This window comes from Lissotriton vulgaris, chromosome 8 (genome assembly GCF_964263255.1).
Source record: "Lissotriton vulgaris chromosome 8, aLisVul1.2, whole genome shotgun sequence".
Taxonomy (NCBI): Eukaryota; Metazoa; Chordata; class Amphibia; order Caudata; family Salamandridae; genus Lissotriton; species Lissotriton vulgaris.
Window position 1 is genome coordinate 1,579,892,015 of NC_141696.1, and position 20,208 is coordinate 1,579,912,222.

A 20,208-nucleotide genomic window follows, 5' to 3' on the forward strand; every position below is an offset into this window, starting at 1 on the left:
CGCTCCACTCCGCCCCAATCTACTCCACTCCACTCCACTATGCCCCACTCCACTCCACTCCACTATGCCCCACTCCACTCCACTCCACTATGCCCCACTCCACTCCACTCCACTATGCCCCACTCCACTCCACTCCACTCCACTATGCCCCACTCCACTCCACTCCACTCCACTATGCCCCACTCCACTCCGCTCCACTCCACTCCACTATGCCCCACTCCACTATGCCCCACTCCACTATGCCCCACTCCACTATGCCCCACTCCACTATGCCCCACTCCACTATGCCCCACTCCACTATGCCCCACTCCACTATGCCCCACTCCACTATGCCCCACTCCACTATGCCCCACTCCACTATGCCCCACTCCACTATGCCCCACTCCACTATGCCCCAATCTACTCCACTCCACTCCACTCCACTCCACTCCACTCCACTCCACTCCACTCCGCTCCACTCCGCTCCACTCCGCTCCACTCCACTCCACTATGCCCCACTCCACTATGCCCCACTCCACTATGCCCCACTCCACTATGCCCCACTCCACTATGCCCCACTCCACTATGCCCCACTCCACTATGCCCCACTCCACTATGCCCCACTCCACTATGCCCCAATCTACTCCACTCCACTCCACTCCACTCCACTCCACTCCACTCCACTCCACTCCACTCCACTCCACTCCACTCCACTCCACTCCACTCCACTCCACTCCACTCCACTCCACTCCACTCCACTCCACTCCACTCCACTCCACTCCACTCCACTCCACTCCACTCCACTCCACTCCACTCCACTCCGCTCCGCTCCGCTCCGCTCCACTCCACTCCACTCCACTCCACTCCACTCCACTCCACTATGCCCCAATCTACTCCACTCCACTCCACTCCACTATGCCCCAATCTACTCCACTCCACTCCACTCCACTATGCCCCAATCTACTCCACTCCACTCCACTCCACTATGCCCCAATCTACTCCATACTCCACTCCACTCCACTCCACTATGCCCCAATCTACTCCACTCCACTCCACTCCACTATGCCCCAATCTACTCCACTCCACTCCACTCCACTATGCCCCAATCTACTCCACTCCACTATGCCCCAATCTACTCCACTCCACTCCACTCCACTCCACTCCACTATGCCCCACTCCACTATGCCCCACTCCACTCCACTCCACTCCACTCCACTATGCCCCACTCCACTCCACTCCACTCCACTCCACTATGCCCCACTCCACTCCACTCCACTCCACTCCACTCCACTCCACTCCACTCTGCCCCAATCTACTCCACTCCACTCCACTCCACTCTGCCCCAATCTACTCCACTCCACTCCACTCCACTCTGCCCCAATCCACTCCACTCCACTCCACTCCACTCTGCCCCAATCTACTCCACTCCACTCCACTCCACTCTGCCCCAATCTACTCCACTCCACTCCACTCCACTCCACTCCACTCCACTCCACTCCACTCCACTCCACTCCACTCCACTCCACTCCACTCCACTCTGCCCCAATCTACTCCACTCCACTCCACTCCACTCCACTCCACTCCGCTCCACTCTGCCCCACTCCACTCCACTCCACTCCACTCCACTCCACTCCACTCCACTCCACTCCACTCCACTCCACTCCACTCCACTCCACTCCACTATGCCCCAATCTACTCCACTCCACTCCACTCCACTCCACTCCACTCCACTATGCCCCAATCTACTCCACTCCACTCCACTCCACTCCACTCTGCCCCAATCTACTCCACTCCACTCCACTCCACTCCACTCTGCCCCAATCTACTCCACTCCACTCCACTCCACTCCACTCTGCCCCAATCTACTCCACTCCACTCCACTCCACTCCCCTCTGCCCCATCTCTCCACTCCACTCCACTCCCTCCACTCCACTCCACACTCCACTCCACTCCACTCCACTATGCCCCACTCCACTCCACTCCACTCCACTATGCCCACACTCCACTCCACTCCGCTCCACTCCACTCCACTCCACTCTGCCCAATCTACTCCACTCCACTCCACTATGCTCCACTCCACTATGCTCCGCTCCACTCCACTCCACTCCACTCCACTCCACTCCACTCCACTCCACTCCACTCCACTCCACTCCACTCCGCTCCACTCCACTCCACTCCACTCCACTCCGCTCCACTCCACTCCACTCCGCTCCACTCTGCCCCACTCCACTCCACTCCACTCCACTCTGCCCCACTCCACTCCACTCCGCTCCACTCCACTCCACTCCACTCCACTCCACTCTGCCCCAATCTACTCCACTCCACTCCACTCCACTCCACTCTGCCCCAATCTACTCCACTCCACTCCACTCCACTCCACTCTGCCCCAATCTACTCCACTCCACTCCACTCCACTCCACTCCACTCCACTCCACTCCACTCCACTATGCCCCACTCCACTCCACTCCACTCCACTATGCCCCACTCCACTCCACTCCACTCCGCTCCACTCCACTCCACTCCACTCTGCCCCAATCTACTCCACTCCACTCCACTATGCTCCACTCCACTATGCTCCGCTCCACTCCACTCCACTCCACTCCACTCCACTCCACTCCACTCCACTCCACTCCACTCCACTCCACTCCGCTCCACTCCACTCCACTCCACTCCACTCCGCTCCACTCCACTCCACTCCGCTCCACTCTGCCCCACTCCACTCCACTCCACTCCACTCTGCCCCACTCCACTCCACTCCGCTCCACTCCACTCCACTCCACTCTGCCCCAATCTACTCCACTCCACTCCACTCCACTCCACTCCACTCCACTCCACTCCACTCCACTCCACTCCACTATGCCCCAATCTACTCCACTCCACTCCACTCCACTCCACTCCACTCCACTATGCCCCAATCTACTCCACTCCACTCCACTCCACTCCACTCCACTCCACTATGCCCCAATCTACTCCACTCCACTCCACTCCACTCCACTCCACTCCACTATGCCCCAATCTACTCCACTCCACTCCACTCCACTCCACTCCACTCCACTATGCCCCAATCTACTCCACTCCACTCCACTCCACTCCACTCCACTCCACTATGCCCCAATCTACTCCACTCCACTCCACTCCACTCCACTCCACTCCACTATGCCCCAATCTACTCCACTCCACTCCACTCCACTCCACTCCACTCCACTATGCCCCAATCTACTCCACTCCACTCCACTCCACTCCACTCCACTCCACTATGCCCCAATCTACTCCACTCCACTCCACTCCACTCCACTCCACTCCACTATGCCCCAATCTACTCCACTCCACTCCACTCCACTCCACTCCACTCCACTATGCCCCAATCTACTCCACTCCACTCCACTCCACTCCACTCCACTCCACTATGCCCCAATCTACTCCACTCCACTCCACTCCACTCCACTCCACTCCACTCTGCCCCAATCTACTCCACTCCACTCCACTCCACTCCACTCTGCCCCAATCTGCCCCAATCTACTCCACTCCGCTCCACTCCACTCCACTCCACTATGCTCCACTCCACTCCACTCCACTCCACTCCACTCCACTCCACTCCACTCCACTCCACTCCACTCCACTCCACTCCACTCCACTCCACTCCACTCCACTCCACTCCACTCCACTCCACTCCACTCCACTCCACTCCACTATGCCCCAATCTACTCCACTCCACTCCACTCCACTCCACTCCACTCCACTATGCCCCAATCTACTCCACTCCACTCCACTCCACTCCACTCTGCCCCAATCTACTCCACTCCACTCCACTCCACTCCACTCTGCCCCAATCTACTCCACTCCACTCCACTCCACTCCACTCCACTCCACTCCACTCCACTCCACTCCACTCCACTATGCCCCACTCCACTCCACTCCACTCCACTATGCCCCACTCCACTCCACTCCACTCCACTATGCCCCACTCCACTCCACTCCACTCCACTATGCCCCACTCCACTCCACTCCACTATGCCCCACTCCACTCCACTCCACTCCACTATGCCCCACTCCACTCCACTCCACTCCACTCACTCCACTCCACTATGCTCCACTCCACTCCACTCCGCTCCGCTCCGCTCCGCTCCGCTCCGCTCCGCTCCGCTCCGCTCCACTCCACTCCACTCCACTCCACTCCACTCCACTCCACTCCACTCCACTCCACTCCACTCCACTCCACTCCACTCCACTCCACTCCACTCCACTCCACTCCACTCCACTCCACTCCACTCCACTCCACTCCACTCCACTCCACTCCACTCCACTCCACTCCACTCCACTCCACTCCACTCCACTCCACTCCACTCCACTCCACTCCACTCCACTCCACTCCGCTCCACTCCGCCCAATCTACTCCGCTCCACTCCGCCCCAATCTACTCCACTCCACTCCACTATGCCCCACTCCACTCCACTCCACTCCACTATGCCCCACTCCACTCCACTCCACTCCACTATGCCCCACTCCACTCCACTCCACTCCACTATGCCCCACTCCACTCCACTCCACTCCACTATGCCCCACTCCACTCCACTATGCCCCACTCCACTCCGCTCCACTCCACTCCACTATGCCCCACTCCACTATGCCCCACTCCACTATGCCCCACTCCACTATGCCCACTCCACTATGCCCCACTCCACTATGCCCCACTCCACTATGCCCCACTCCACTATGCCCCACTCCACTATGCCCCACTCCACTATGCCCACTCCACTATGCCCCACTCCACTATGCCCCACTCCACTATGCCCACTCCACTATGCCCCACTCCACTCCACTCCACTCCACTCCACTCCACTCCACTCCACTCCACTCCACTCCACTCCACTCCACTCCACTCCACTCCACTCCACTCCACTCCACTCCACTCCACTCCACTCCACTCCGCTCCACTCCGCCCCAATCTACTCCACTCCACTCCACTATGCCCCACTCCACTCCACTCCACTCCACTATGCCCCACTCCACTCCACTCCACTCCACTATGCCCCACCCACTCCGCTCCACTCCACTCCACTATGCCCACTCCACTCCGCTCCACTCCACTCCACTATGCCCCACTCCACTCCGCTCCACTATGCCCCACTCCACTCCACTCCGCTCCGCTCCGCTCCACTCCACTCCGCTCCACTCCGCTCCACTCCGCTCCACTCCGCTCCACTCCGCTCCACTCCGCTCCGCTCCACTCCGCTCCACTCCACTATGCCCCAATCCACTCCACTCCGCTCCACTCCACTCCGCTCCACTCCACTATGCCCCAATCCACTCCACTCCACTATGCCCCAATCCACTCCACTCCGCTCCACTCCACTCCGCTCCACTCCACTATGCCCCAATCTACTCCACTCCACTCCACTATGCCCCACTCCACTCCGCTCCACTCCACTCCGCTCCACTCCACTATGCCCCAATCTACTCCGCTCCGCTCCACTATGCCCCACTCCACTCCGCTCCGCTCCACTATGCCCCACTCCACTCCGCTCCGCTCCACTATGCCCCAATCTACTCCACTCCACTCCACTCCACTCCACTCCACTCCGCTCCACTCTGCCCCAATCTACTCCACTCCGCTCCACTATGCCCCACTCCACTCCACTCCGCTCCACTATGCCCCACTCCACTCCGCTCCGCTCCACTATGCCCCAATCTACTCCACTCCACTCCGCTCCACTATGCCCCACTCCACTCCGCTCCGCTCCACTATGCCCCAATCTACTCCACTCCACTCCGCTCCACTATGCCCCACTCCACTCCGCTCCGCTCCACTATGCCCCAATCTACTCCACTCCACTCCACTCCACTCCACTCCACTCCACTCCACTATGCCCCACTCCACTCCACTCCACTATGCCCCACTCCACTCCACTCCACTCCACTCCACTCCACTCCACTATGCCCCACTCCACTCCACTCCACTCCACTCCACTCCACTCCACTCCACTATGCCCCACTCCACTCCACTCCACTCCGCTCCACTCCACTATGCCCCACTCCACTCCACTCCACTCCGCTCCACTCCACTCCACTATGCTCCACTCCACTCCACTATGCCCCACTCCACTCCACTATGCCCCACTCCACTCCACTCCACTCCACTCCACTCCACTCCACTCCACTCCACTCCACTCCACTCCACTCCACTCCACTCCACTCCACTCCACTCCACTCCACTCCACTCCACTCCACTCCACTCCACTATGCCCCAATCTACTCCGCTCCACTCCACTCCACTCCACTATGCCCCAATCTACTCCGCTCCACTCCACTATGCCCCAATCTACTCCGCTCCACTCCACTATGCCCCAATCTACTCCGCTCCACTCCACTATGCCCCAATCTGCCCCACTCCACTCCACTCCACTCCACTCCACTCCGCTCCACTCCACTATGCCCCAATCTGCCCCACTCCACTCCACTCCACTCCACTCCACTCCACTCCACTCCACTCCACTCCACTCCACTCCACTCCACTCCACTCCACTCCACTCCACTCCACTCCACTCCACTCCACTCCACTCCACTCCACTCCACTCCACTCCACTCCGCCCCAATCTACTCCACTCCACTATGCCCCAATCTACTCCACTCCACTCCACTATGCCCCAATCTACTCCACTCCACTCCACTCCACTATGCCCCAATCTACTCCACTCCACTCCACTCCACTATGCCCCAATCTACTCCACTCCACTCCACTCCACTATGCCCCAATCTACTCCACTCCACTCCACTCCGCTCCACTCCACTATGCCCCAATCTACTCCACTCCACTCCACTATGCCCCAATCTACTCCACTCCACTCCACTATGCCCCAATCTACTCCACTCCACTCCACTCCACTCCGCTCCACTCCGCTCCACTCCGCTCCACTCCACTCCACTCCACTCCACTCCGCCCCAATCTACTCCACTCCACTCCACTCCACTCCGCCCCAATCTACTCCACTCCACTCCACTCCACTATGCCCCAATCTACTCCGCTCCACTCCACTATGCCCCAATCTACTCCGCTCCACTCCACTATGCCCCAATCTACTCCACTCCACTCCACTCCACTCCGCCCCAATCTACTCCACTCCACTCCACTCCGCTCCACTCCGCCCCAATCTACTCCACTCCGCTCCACTCCACTATGCCCCAATCTACTCCGCTCCACTCCGCTCCACTCCACTCCACTCCACTCCGCTCCACTCCACTATGCCCCAATCTACTCCACTCCACTCCGCTCCACTCCGCTCCACTCCGCTCCACTCCGCTCCACTCCGCTCCACTCCGCTCCACTCCGCTCCACTCCGCTCCACTCCGCTCCACTCCGCTCCACTATGCCCCAATCTACTCCACTCCACTCCGCTCCACTATGCCCCAATCTACTCCACTCCACTCCGCTCCACTATGCCCCAATCTACTCCACTCCACTCCGCTCCACTATGCCCCAATCTACTCCACTCCACTCCGCTCCACTATGCCCCAATCTACTCCACTCCACTCCGCTCCACTATGCCCCAATCTACTCCACTCCACTCCGCTCCACTATGCCCCAATCTACTCCACTCCACTCCGCTCCACTATGCCCCAATCTACTCCACTCCACTCCGCTCCACTATGCCCCAATCTACTCCACTCCACTCCACTCCACTCCGCTCCACTATGCCCCACTCCACTCCACTCCACTCCGCTCCACTATGCCCCACTCCACTCCGCTCCACTATGCCCCACTCCACTCCGCTCCACTATGCCCACTCCACTCCGCTCCACTATGCCCCACTCCGCTCCACTATGCCCACTCCGCTCCACTATGCCCCACTCCGCTCCACTATGCCCCACTCCGCTCCACTATGCTCCACTCCACTCCACTCCACTCCACTCCACTCCACTCCACTCCACTCCACTCCACTCCACTCCACTCCCACTCCACTCCACTCCACTCCACTCCACTCCACTCCACTCCACTCCACTCCACTCCACTCCACTCCACTCCACTCCACTCCACTCCACTCCCACTCCACTCCACTCACTCCGCCCCAATCTACTCCACTCCACTCCACTATGCCCCAATCCACTCCACTCCACTCCACTATGCCCCAATCTCCACTCCACTCCACTCCACTATGCCCCAATCTACTCCACTCCACTCCACTCCACTATGCCCCAATCTACTCTACTCCACTCCACTCCACTATGCCCCAATCTACTCCACTCCACTCCACTATGCCCAATCTACTCCACTCCACTCCACTCCACTATGCCCCAATCTCCACTCCACTCCACTCCACTATATGCCCCAATCTACTCCACTCCACTCCACTCCACTATGCCCCAACTACTCCACTCCACTCCACTCCACTCCCCATCTACTCCACTCCACTCCACTCCACTATGCCCCAATCTACTCCACTCCACTCCACTCCACTATGCCCCAATCTACTCCACTCCACTCCACTCCCCACTATGCCCCAATCTACTCCACTCCACTCCACTCCACTATGCCCCAATCTACTCCACTATGCCCCAATCTACTCCACTCCACTCCACTCCACTATGCCCCAATCTACTCCACTCCACTCCACTCCACTATGCCCCAATCTACTCCACTCCACTCCACTCCACTATGCCCCAATCTACTCCACTCCACTCCACTCCACTCCACTCCACTCCACTCCACTCCACTCCACTCCACTCCACTCCACTCCACTCCACTCCACTCCACTCCACTCCACTCCACTATGCCCCAATCTACTCCACTCCACTCCACTCCACTATGCCCCAATCTACTCCACTCCACTCCACTATGCCCCAATCTACTCCACTCCACTCCACTCCACTATGCCCCAATCTACTCCACTCCACTATGCCCCAATCTACTCCACTCCACTCCACTCCACTATGCCCCAATCTACTCCACTCCACTCCACTCCACTATGCCAATCTACTCCACTCCACTCCATTCCACTATGCCCCAATCTACTCTACTCCACTCCACTCCACTATGCCCCAATCTACTCCACTCCACTCCACTCCACTATGCCCCAATCTACTCCACTCCACTCCACTATGCCCCAATCTACTCCACTCCACTCCACTATGCCCCAATCTACTCCACTCCACTCCACTATGCCCCAATCTACTCCACTCCACTCCACTATGCCCCAATCTGCCCCAATCTACTCCACTCCACTATGCCCCAATCTACTCCACTCCACTATGCCCCAATCTACTCCACTCCACTATGCCCCAATCTACTCCACTCCACTATGCCCCAATCTACTCCACTCCACTATGCCCCACTCCACTATGCCCCACTCCACTATGCCCCACTCCACTATGCCCCACTCCACTATGCCCCACTCCACTATGCCCCACTCCACTATGCCCCACTCCACTATGCCCCACTCCACTATGCCCCACTCCACTATGCCCCACTCCACTATGCCCCACTCCACTCCACTCCACTCCACTCCACTATGCCCCAATCTACTCCACTCCACTCCACTATGCCCCAATCTACTCCACTTCACTCCACTCCACTATGCCCCAATCTACTCCACTCCACTCCACTCCACTATGCCCCAATCTACTCCACTCCACTCCACTATGCCCCAATCTACTCCACTCCACTCCACTCCACTATGCCCCAATCTACTCCACTCCACTCCACTATGCCCCAATCTAATCCACTCCACTCCACCCTACCCCACTCCACTATGCCCCAATCTAATCCTCTCCACTCCACCCCACTCCACTCCACTCCACTATGCCCCAATCTAATCCTCTCCACTCCACCCCACTCCACTCCACTCCACTCCACTATGCCCCAATCTAATCCTCTCCACTCCACCCCACTCCACTCCACTCCACTATGCCCCAATCTAATCCTCTCCACTCCACCCCACTCCACTCCACTCCACTATGCCCCAATCTAATCCTCTCCACTCCACCCCACTCCACTCCACTCCACTCCACTATGCCCCAATCTAATCCTCTCCACTCCACCCCACTCCACTCCACTCCACTCCACTATGCCCCAATCTAATCCTCTCCACTCCACCCCACTCCACTCCACTCCACTCCACTCCACTATGCCCCAATCTAATCCTCTCCACTCCACTCCACTCCACTCCACTCCACTATGCCCCAATCTAATCCTCTCCACTCCACCCCACTCCACTCCACTATGCCCCAATCTAATCCTCTCCACTCCACTCCACCCCACTCCACTCCACTCCACTCCACTATGCCCCAATCTACTCCACTCCACTCCACTCCACTCCACTATGCCCCAATCTACTCCACTCCACTCCACTCCACTCCACTATGCCCCAATCCACTCCACTCCACTCCACTCCACTATGCCCCAATCTACTCCACTCCACTCCACTCCACTATGCCCCAATCTACTCCACTCCACTCCACTATGCCCCAATCTACTCCACTCCACTCCACTATGCCCCAATCTACTCCACTCCACTCCACTCCACTATGCCCCAATCTACTCCACTCCACTCCACTCCACTATGCCCCAATCTACTCCACTCCACTCCACCCCACTCCACTCCACTCCACTATGCCCCAATCTAATCCTCTCCACTCCACTCCACTCCACTCCACTATGCCCCAATCTAATCCTCTCCACTCCACTCCACTCCACTCCACTATGCCCCAATCTAATCCTCTCCACTCCACCCCACTCCACTCCACTATGCCCCAATCTAATCCTCTCCACTCCACTCCACCCCACTCCACTCCACTCCACTCCACTATGCCCCAATCCACTCCACTCCACTCCACTCCACTCCACTCCACTCCACTATGCCCCAATCTACTCCACTCCACTCCACTATGCCCCAATCTACTCCACTCCACTCCACTATGCCCCAATCTACTCCACTCCACTCCACTATGCCCCAATCTACTCCACTCCACTCCACTCCACTATGCCCCAATCTACTCCACTCCACTATGCCCCAATCTACTCCACTCCACTCCACTATGCCCCAATCTACTCCACTCCACTCCACTCCACTATGCCCCAATCTACTCCACTCCACTCCACTCCACTCCACTCCACTCCACTCCAATCTACTATGCCCCAATCTACTCCACTCCACTCCACTATGCCCCAATCTACTCCACTCCACTCCACTCCACTATGCCCCAATCTACTCCACTCCACTCCACTCCACTCCACTCCACTCCACTCCACTCCACTCCACTCCAATCTACTATGCCCCAATCTACTCCACTCCACTCCGCCCCAATCTACTATGCCCCAATCTACTCCACTCCAATCTACTATGCCCCAATCTACTCCACTCCAATCTACTATGCCCCAATCTACTCCACTCCAATCTACTATGCCCCAATCTACTCCACTCCAATCTACTATGCCCCAATCTACTCCACTCCACTCCGCCCCACTATGCCCCAATCTACTCCACTCCACTCCACTATGCCCCAATCTACTCCACTCCACTCCACTATGCCCCAATCTACTCCACTCCACTCCGCCCCACTATGCCCCAATCTACTCCACTCCACTCCGCCCCACTATGCCCCAATCTACTCCACTCCACTCCACTATGCCCCAATCTACTCCACTCCACTCCGCCCCACTATGCCCCAATCTACTCCACTCCACTCCACTATGCCCCAATCTACTCCACTCCACTCCACTCCACTATGCCCCAATCTACTCCACTCCACTCCACTATGCCCCAATCTACTCCACTCCACTCCACTCCACTATGCCCCAATCTACTCCACTCCACTCCACTATGCCCCAATCTACTCCACTCCACTCCACTATGCCCCAATCTACTCCACTCCACTCCACTATGCCCCAATCTACTCCACTCCACTCCACTATGCCCCAATCTACTCCACTCCACTCCACTATGCCCCAATCTACTCCACTCCACTCCACTATGCCCCAATCTACTCCGCCCCACTCCACTATGCCCCACTCCACTATGCCCCACTCCACTATGCCCCACTCCACTATGCCCCACTCCACTATGCCCCACTCCACTATGCCCCACTCCACTATGCCCCACTCCACTATGCCCCAATCTACTCCGCCCCACTCCGCCCCACTCCACTCCACTCCGCTCCACTCTGCCCCACTCCGCCCCACTCCACTCCACTCCACTCCACTATGCCCCACTGCACTCCACTCCACTCCACTCCACTCCACTATGCCCCACTCCGCCCCACTCCACTCCACTATGCCCCACTCCGCCCCACTCCACTCCACTCCACTCCACTCCACTATGCCCCACTCCACTCCACTCCACTCCACTATGCCCCACTCCACTCCACTCCACTCCACTATGCCCCACTCCACTCCACTCCACTCCACTATGCCCCACTCCACTCCACTCCACTCCACTCCAGCCTACTCCACTCCAGCCCACTCCACTCCACTCTACTCCACTCCACTCTACTCCACTCCAGCCTACTCCACTCCAGCCTACTCCAGCCCACTCTACTCCAGCCCACTCCACTCCACTCCACTCCACTCTACTCCACTCCACTCCACTCCACTCCACTCTACTCCACTCTACTCCACTCCAGCCCACTCCACTCCACTCTACTCCACTCCAGCCCACTCCACTCCACTCTACTCCACTCCAGCCCACTCCACTCCACTCTACTCCACTCCACTCCACTCCACTCCACTCCACTCCAGCCTACTCCACTCCACTCCAGCCTACTCCAGCCTACTCCACTCCACTCCACTCCAGCCTACTCCACTCCACTCCACTCCAGCCTACTCCACTCCAGCCTACTCCACTCCACTCTACTCCAGCCTACTCCACTCCACTCTACTCCAGCCTACTCCACTCCACTCTACTCCACTCCAGCCTACTCCACTCCACTCCAGCCTACTCCACTCCACTCCAGCCTACTCCACTCCACTCCAGCCTACTCCACTCCACTCCAGCCTACTCCACTCCACTCCAGCCTACTCCACTCCACTCCAGCCTACTCCACTCCACTCCACTCCAGCCTACTCCACTCCACTCCAGCCTACTCCACTCCACTCCACTCCACTCCAGCCCACTCCACTCCACTCCACTCCACTCCACTCCACTCCACTCTTCCCCAATCTCTCACCACACTCCAATCTACCCTACTCAGCTCTATCCCAATTCACCCCACTCCAGACTTCAACATGCCATCCAAAACTACCCTACTCCAGTCCACCCAACCCACTCCACCACAATCCAACCTGCCCCTCTCCAACCCACCCCAATCCAACCTGCCCCTCTCCAACCCACCCCAATCCAACCTGCCCCTCTCCAACCCACCCCAATCCAACCTACCCCTCTCCACCCCACCCCAATCCAACCTACCCCTCTCCACCCCACCCCAATCCAACCTACCCCTCTCCACCCCAATCCAACCTTACCCCTCTCCACCCCCAATCCAACCTTACCCCCTCCACCCCCAATCCAACCTTACCCCTCTCCACCCCAATCCAACCCTACCCCTCTCCACCCCAATCCAACCCTAATCCTCTCCACCCCAATCCAACCCTACCCCTCTCCACCCCAATCCAACCCTACCCCTCTCCACCCCAATCCAACCCTACCCCTCTCCACCCCCAATCCAACCCTACCCCTCTCCACCCCCAATCCAACCCTACCCCTCTCCACCCCCAATCCAACCCTACCCCTCTCCACCCCCAATCCAACCCTACCCCTCTCCACCCCCAATCCAACCCTACCCCTCTCCACCCCAATCCAACCCTACCCCTCTCCACCCCAATCCAACCCTACCCCTCTCCACCCCCAATCCAACCCTACCCCTCTCCACCCCCAATCCAACCCTACCCCTCTCCACCCCCAATCCAACCCTACCCCTCTCCACCCCCAATCCAACCCTACCCCTCTCCACCCCCAATCCAACCCTACCCCTCTCCAGCCCCAATCCAACCCTACCCCTCTCCAGCCCCAATCCAACCCTACCCCTCTCCAGCCCCAATCCAACCCTACCCCTCTCCAGCCCCAATCCAACCCTACCCCTCTCCAGCCCCAATCCAACCCTACCCCTCTCCAGCCCCAATCCAACCATACCCCTCTCCAGCCCCAATCCAACCATACCCCTCTCCAGCCCCAATCCAACCATACCCCTCTCCAGCCCCAATCCAACCATACCCCTCTCCAGCCCCAATCCAACCATACCCCTCTCCAGCCCCAATCCAACCATACCCCTCTCCAGCCCCAATCCAACCATACCCCTCTCCAGCCCCAATCCAACCATACCCCTCTCCAGCCCCAATCCAACCATACCCCTCTCCAGCCCCAATCCAACCCTACCCCTCTCCAGCCCCAATCCAACCCTACCCCTCTCCAGCCCCAATCCAACCCTACCCCTCTCCAGCCCCAATCCAACCCTACCCCTCTCCACCCCCAATCCAACCCTACCCCTCTCCACCCCAATCCAACCGTACCCCTCTCCACCCCAATCCAAACCTACCCCTCTCCACCCCAATCCAACCGTACCCCTCTCCACCCCAATCCAACCGTACCCCTCTCCACCCCAATCCAACCGTACCCCTCTCCACCCCAATCCAACCTTACCCCTCTCCACCCCAATCCAACCTTACCCCTCTCCACCCCAAAACAACCTTACCCCTCTTTACCCCAATCCAAACCTACCCCTCTCCACCCCAATCCAAACCTACCCCTCTCCACCCCAATCCAAACCTACCCCTCTCTACCCCAATCCAAACCTACCCCTCTCCACCCCAATCCAACCCATCCCTCTCCACCCCAATCCAACCTACCCCTCTCCACCCCAATCCAACCTACCCCTCTCCACCCCAATCCAACCTACCCCTCTCCACCCCAATCCAACCTACCCCTCTCCACCCCAATCCAACCTTACCCCTCTCAATCCAAATCCAAACCTACCCCTCTCCACCCAAATCCAAACCTACTCCTCTCCACTCCAGCCTACTCCTCTCCACTGCACTCCACTCCACTCCAATCTACCTTACTCCACCACAATCTACGCCATTTCAGTGTACCCCACTCCCCCCACTCTAATCTACCCCAATCTACTCAACTCCAATATAGTAAGTTTTTTTTAAAGCGCACAGCTGCTTCAGAGGGAGTGTCCCAGTGCTACCCCACTTGACTCTAATCTACCATACCTCATTCCAATCTACTGCACTCCACCCAACTCCATTCCATTGTACCCTATTATAATCCACCATATCTACCGAACTCTGATCTATCCCACTCCACTGCAGTCTACCCCACACTGCTCCAGCCTACCCCTCTCTGATCCACTCCACTCAAGTTTTCCCTAACTACACCAAGTCAATCTACTCCACGCCCTCCCACTCCATACCCCCACTCCAATCTGCAAACGTTTAGCCACGATGAACAGCAGCCACACTGGTGTACATAATGGCTAAAAACACATAGCAAAAGCCAGTAACTACTGCATAGGCGAGAGCTATTAGCTGTGCCAATACTAATCGTTCTATTCCTCACAGTTACTGGTTAGCCAATAATTAATGACAAGCAGACATTTCCTTGTTCTACCAAAGACACACTACCGCACAGCCTAACATCTCTCCCTTGTAGGACTTCAGACTTTAAAGGTTTTTTTAAAACTCTACAATGAGCCAACAACATGTTGGGTTAGAAAACTCACTGACAAATTCTGCAACTACGGGCATCACAGGATTGTGTACACATACAAAAGTAGACTACATACCCCCATCCCCACAGAAGAGCATCTATCGCCCTGGCATCACGATAATGCCCATTAGTGCATGGCAGGAGAATAGCACAGACTGAAAAGACTTCCAAGCCCTTCGGTTACTTCCAAAAGACATACTCTGGGTGTGGGCCTAGTAGGATTTGATGAGGCTATAATATCCTCTGTACCTCAAAGAAGAGTGACTTTGACTATAGGGCTTCTTATTTGAAATGATGACCCCTACCTGTCCACTACAGCACAGCAAGAGTTAAAATCCAGTTAAGTGGTCAACCTTCACTTTATGGCTGATAAGACATGAGCAGATTTTCCGGACACTATTTCCAGCGGCTCAAAGTGTGGGGTGAGCAGTGATGGGACAGTGGAGAAACTATGGACCACTCTTAAAAGTGAGTGAGCTTGGACTCCTCACTCAACTGACGGATCCTATTTTCTACTGATCACTACATGGTATGCTGCCACCACCGCGCTTGCGCTGCTGTACTCCTGGTGAAAGCAAAAACAAGATGATGGATGGAAGGCTTGAATTAATCGCTGTCGCTCCGGCTGCATCCCAATCCATCGTTTTTGCCCACCCGGCCACCTGAGTTTGGACCCAGTCATAGGCAAATCAATCTTGACCCTATTACTCATTGGAACAGGCCAGCCCAAGTGCCAGGCCAGGTCCTCCCTGAACCAGAACGAGCAACCCAGGACCAGTTTCTCCCTTGTTATGTACTCTGCAAGTGTGAACATGCATCTTCGCCCACAAAGAGATTTCAAAAGAGCCCACGATTCAATTATATAAATGGTGGTAGCAAGGAGGCATCGATGATTAAGCATGCCGCTGAAGTGGGTGAGGGACAGTCCTCTTTTAAAAAATCTCCATTGAGGAGACGAGTGGATTTGTTCTTAGTTCGCTTATTGCCTTAAAATAAGGTATCTTAAGCCCGAACCATCAAGTGGACACACTTATTTTTTCATTTTTATGCATGAGGATAGACAAGTAAAGGACAGAAAGAGATGGGAGGAACGGTCCACTCATTTGGGAATAGATTGGCTCAGTTATAAAGGCAGTATCTGTCAGAAGCACAGACCTTTCTTTTTTATGGAAAGCATATTCAGCTTTTCTCACCTCATTTGACAGACGTATTTTGTTCCATTTTGTCACACATTTTTGTAATGACATAAAAGTTCAGGGAACTAGTGGCAGAAAAGAGACTAAGTTAAACAACAAAAGCAGAGTGCATCGCTTCGCCAGCGTGGTCCTCTGTCCCACAGATAAGACCACTTACTAACAGTAGTGGTACTGGAGACTAGGGTGTTGCACTGGTGGCCTCAGTAGCACTGGGCAGTACAAGCAGTGGCTTTTGCTGGCAATCGCCTACGAACACAGAGAGCTAGTGTGGTTTCTTTTGGTCTACCAAAGAGAAGATGGCCATTGAGGAGTGCAGCCCTGTGCGAGGAGTGCACCCAGAGTTCAATGTCAAGGACAGCATATTCTGCCAAGTCTCAAGAAGAGCAGCGCAAATCCAGACCCTCATGTAGGAGCACCAAACCCCATCTCAACGAGCATAATGGATGTTGATAACCAGTAATATAACTCATTTAACAATGGGAAGTCAGAACCAAAATAAAGGTCAGACGGGAACAAAATGAGAAAAAATAACTTTAATCTAAGTGCTATACACAGTGTACACTAACACAACTAGAAAACAACTGAAGCAGAGAGGTTCCTGGTAGACTGCATCGTTACACACATTCCACTCATGGATTGGGGAAGCAACAGATATTGCAACTATATAGAGATGGAGACCCGCTGTCTCAAGAAGCAACTAGCGAACAGTGCAGCATGGTACAGAAGGATGCAGGAGAACTACAAGGCCAGAGAGAATGGCGATGGAGACCGCAAACACTCCTACTGCTGCATGTAGCCATTCATTAGACTTGCATCAACCGGAAAGGTGCGGTCACTTCAAAGTTTCACAAAGCACTTTTCAACTATATATCAGCATGCCCTTCCCGCCACCCCTTGAGAAACCCTCAAATCAAGCCAGTTTCTCATTAGTAATAAGACATTTGCTTACACTCCTTTTGCTTTTCTTGCTGGAGCAGACCGGGCTTCCATTGACTTCTGCCACGCTTACAGACTCCTTGAGCTTTCGTTTTTTCTTTCTTAGTGAAGATATTGCCAACAGTGCTTCTGTGCGCTTCAGCAGCTTTTGTTTTGTTTTCAGCTTACATTTTTTGGGCAGTGGGAGTCTTGAGTCTGGATCCTCACTGGCAGCGTCCATCGCACCTTCTTCTGAAGCCGGTGAAAGGATTGTATTTCCATTGATCACAGGGCATTTCACCTTCTTTGGCTTAATAGTTGTGAACCCGACCTCTCCCTCGGCTTGTGTTGAACTACCTTCTGCCAGTGTAGAACCGGTGGCGACCTGTAGGTGTTTAACTTTCTTCTTAGGCTTACTGGGTGCACTTGTCTCACTTTCTGCTTGCGTCGCCTGTACAACGCTCTGTCCAGCCTGTTGAAGGTGTGTGCTTTTCTTTTTCTTCTTTGGCTTACTGCTTGTACTCGTTATTGCTACCTCAGGTACATCATTTGTTACAAGTCCATTTTGCAATTGTGTTTCACCGGGCTCCTGTGGAGATAATACCTTTTTCTTCTTCTGCAGAGTCTTTTGAGTGTCACTAAAAAGTTCGACAATTGCGCTGCAGTTATTGTTTTCACAAGTGAGCAAGTCTCCTACGGTGCTTGTTATCTTGCCTTTGGAAGCTCCAGGCTCGTTACCAGGAGGAACTTCATCAGGTTTGCCAGCATCTTCAGATGTCAGGCTGGCAAAAAGATTAGCATCCTGTGCCTTGCGCTTCTTTCTCTTCTTCTTTTTCTTTGGTGGTACCGCAGATGCACCATCCTCCTCGGCAATCCTCTTTGGTGCGGAGTCTTTTTCTTTTGCTGTATTAGAAACAAGGATACGCATCAGAAAACAGAGACCAGAAAAACCTAAAAGAGAAACAATTGTGAAGAATAAAACCAAGAAGGTAGAATTGGGAATGGGACACCAAGAAATCGAAGGCAAGAAAGGGGGATAAAGTGAGAGCATTCAGAACAAGAAAAACGTGTAAAGCAGTGGTGATACACCAACAAGAGATGAGAAATGAGAAACATTCATAAGACAGTGACTAACAAGAGATGAAAATATAAAAGAAAAAACCTACACGAGGAGAAGGGAGTTGAAATACTAATAAGACAAAGCAGGAAAGTGGCTCGGAATGAAAGAATCTACACAAAAAGGAGTCATAAAAGAAACCATAATTGACAAAGACAATCGGTTTTATTTGCCAATGCATTCAGTATTATGTCATTAGAGCAAGCCATACTAGCGAAGGTCAGCAGAGACCACTGCGTGCTCGAACCATCAAGTAGTTTCTCAGGCAGTTCAATCCAAGCACTCTCGTGGAAGGATACACCCAACAGCATTACATGAGCGATTACAGTCTCAAGCCAATGGCCAAAAGAGACTGCTGAAGAAAGTCAAACTTGTTGAAAAGGCCTGATCCAAAGCACTTTATGTACTTTTCTAGGATTAGGTCAGTTTGACAGCTGTGCTCTCAAAACCCAGGCCGAGAACGTTACTTACCTGAAACAATCTGCTTGAAGCGTAGTGATTTAGATTCTCAAGCTTTGAGAGGTCCTATCATTTAGCATTTGACTTGTGAACATTACAATTTGTTTTTCATAGAAGGCGTTTCTATTTCAAGGGAACTTGTGGTACCTTCCCTGACACCCACAATGCACATGCACACAGACTCCAACTCAGTCTACCCTTGACCCCCCCAAACACCTCTTTGGGTATGAGTGTGTCATAGCATGAAATTATAAAGTGTGTGGACCAGGTTACAACCATTTCCGCAGGCATTTATTATAGGAGGTGGGGAACGACACATTGGAATCTACAGCCTTATTAGCTATATAATGTTACAGGTAAGTGACTGTTCCCCCTATTTGTAACATGCATAGCTGTAGAGCACATTCATTGCAAACACTGAGAAGCAGCATTCATCCTTCTAATGTGGTGGCTTACGGTCAAGCGTGTGAGACATGTTCAATAATGTCTTGAGTTCTCTATTAAAAATGAATGCCTCTCGTCGGGCGTGAATATACACACACTAGTGTTTAAAGAACGTGTGGTCAGAGGTCGATGGGACAGCCGTACAGATATTTGTCAAGGTTGGGGATTGGCAAAGTAGGTCTTCAATGTCAATCCCAAATTTCTCCCTTAGCATAGTTTGGAAATTGAATACAAGGGTATATTCAGAATGGAAGAGCGAGGGTAGGGCGGACAACAAAAGATCCGGACTGGACTCTAATAAAGCTGGAGTAGTACTGGATAACTTAAGTTTGCCTTCAGTCGTTCTGCTTGTGACACTACTGCTCTTCCAAGCACTGCCGCAGAGTTCTGAAGTGCAGTTATG

At 54.8% G+C, this 20,208-nt stretch overlaps 1 protein-coding gene across 1 annotated transcript in view; it reads right to left on the reverse strand.

Annotated features, from left to right (window-relative positions):
* Positions 1–20,208, reverse strand: part of RRP1B (ribosomal RNA processing 1B) — a 125,385-nt gene that overhangs the window by 42,993 nt on the left and 62,184 nt on the right. Inside the window, exon 13 of the mRNA XM_086935884.1 lies at positions 17,820–18,688. Coding sequence (XP_086792010.1) covers positions 17,820–18,688 — 869 coding nt within the window. The remainder of the gene's footprint in view (positions 1–17,819; positions 18,689–20,208) is intronic.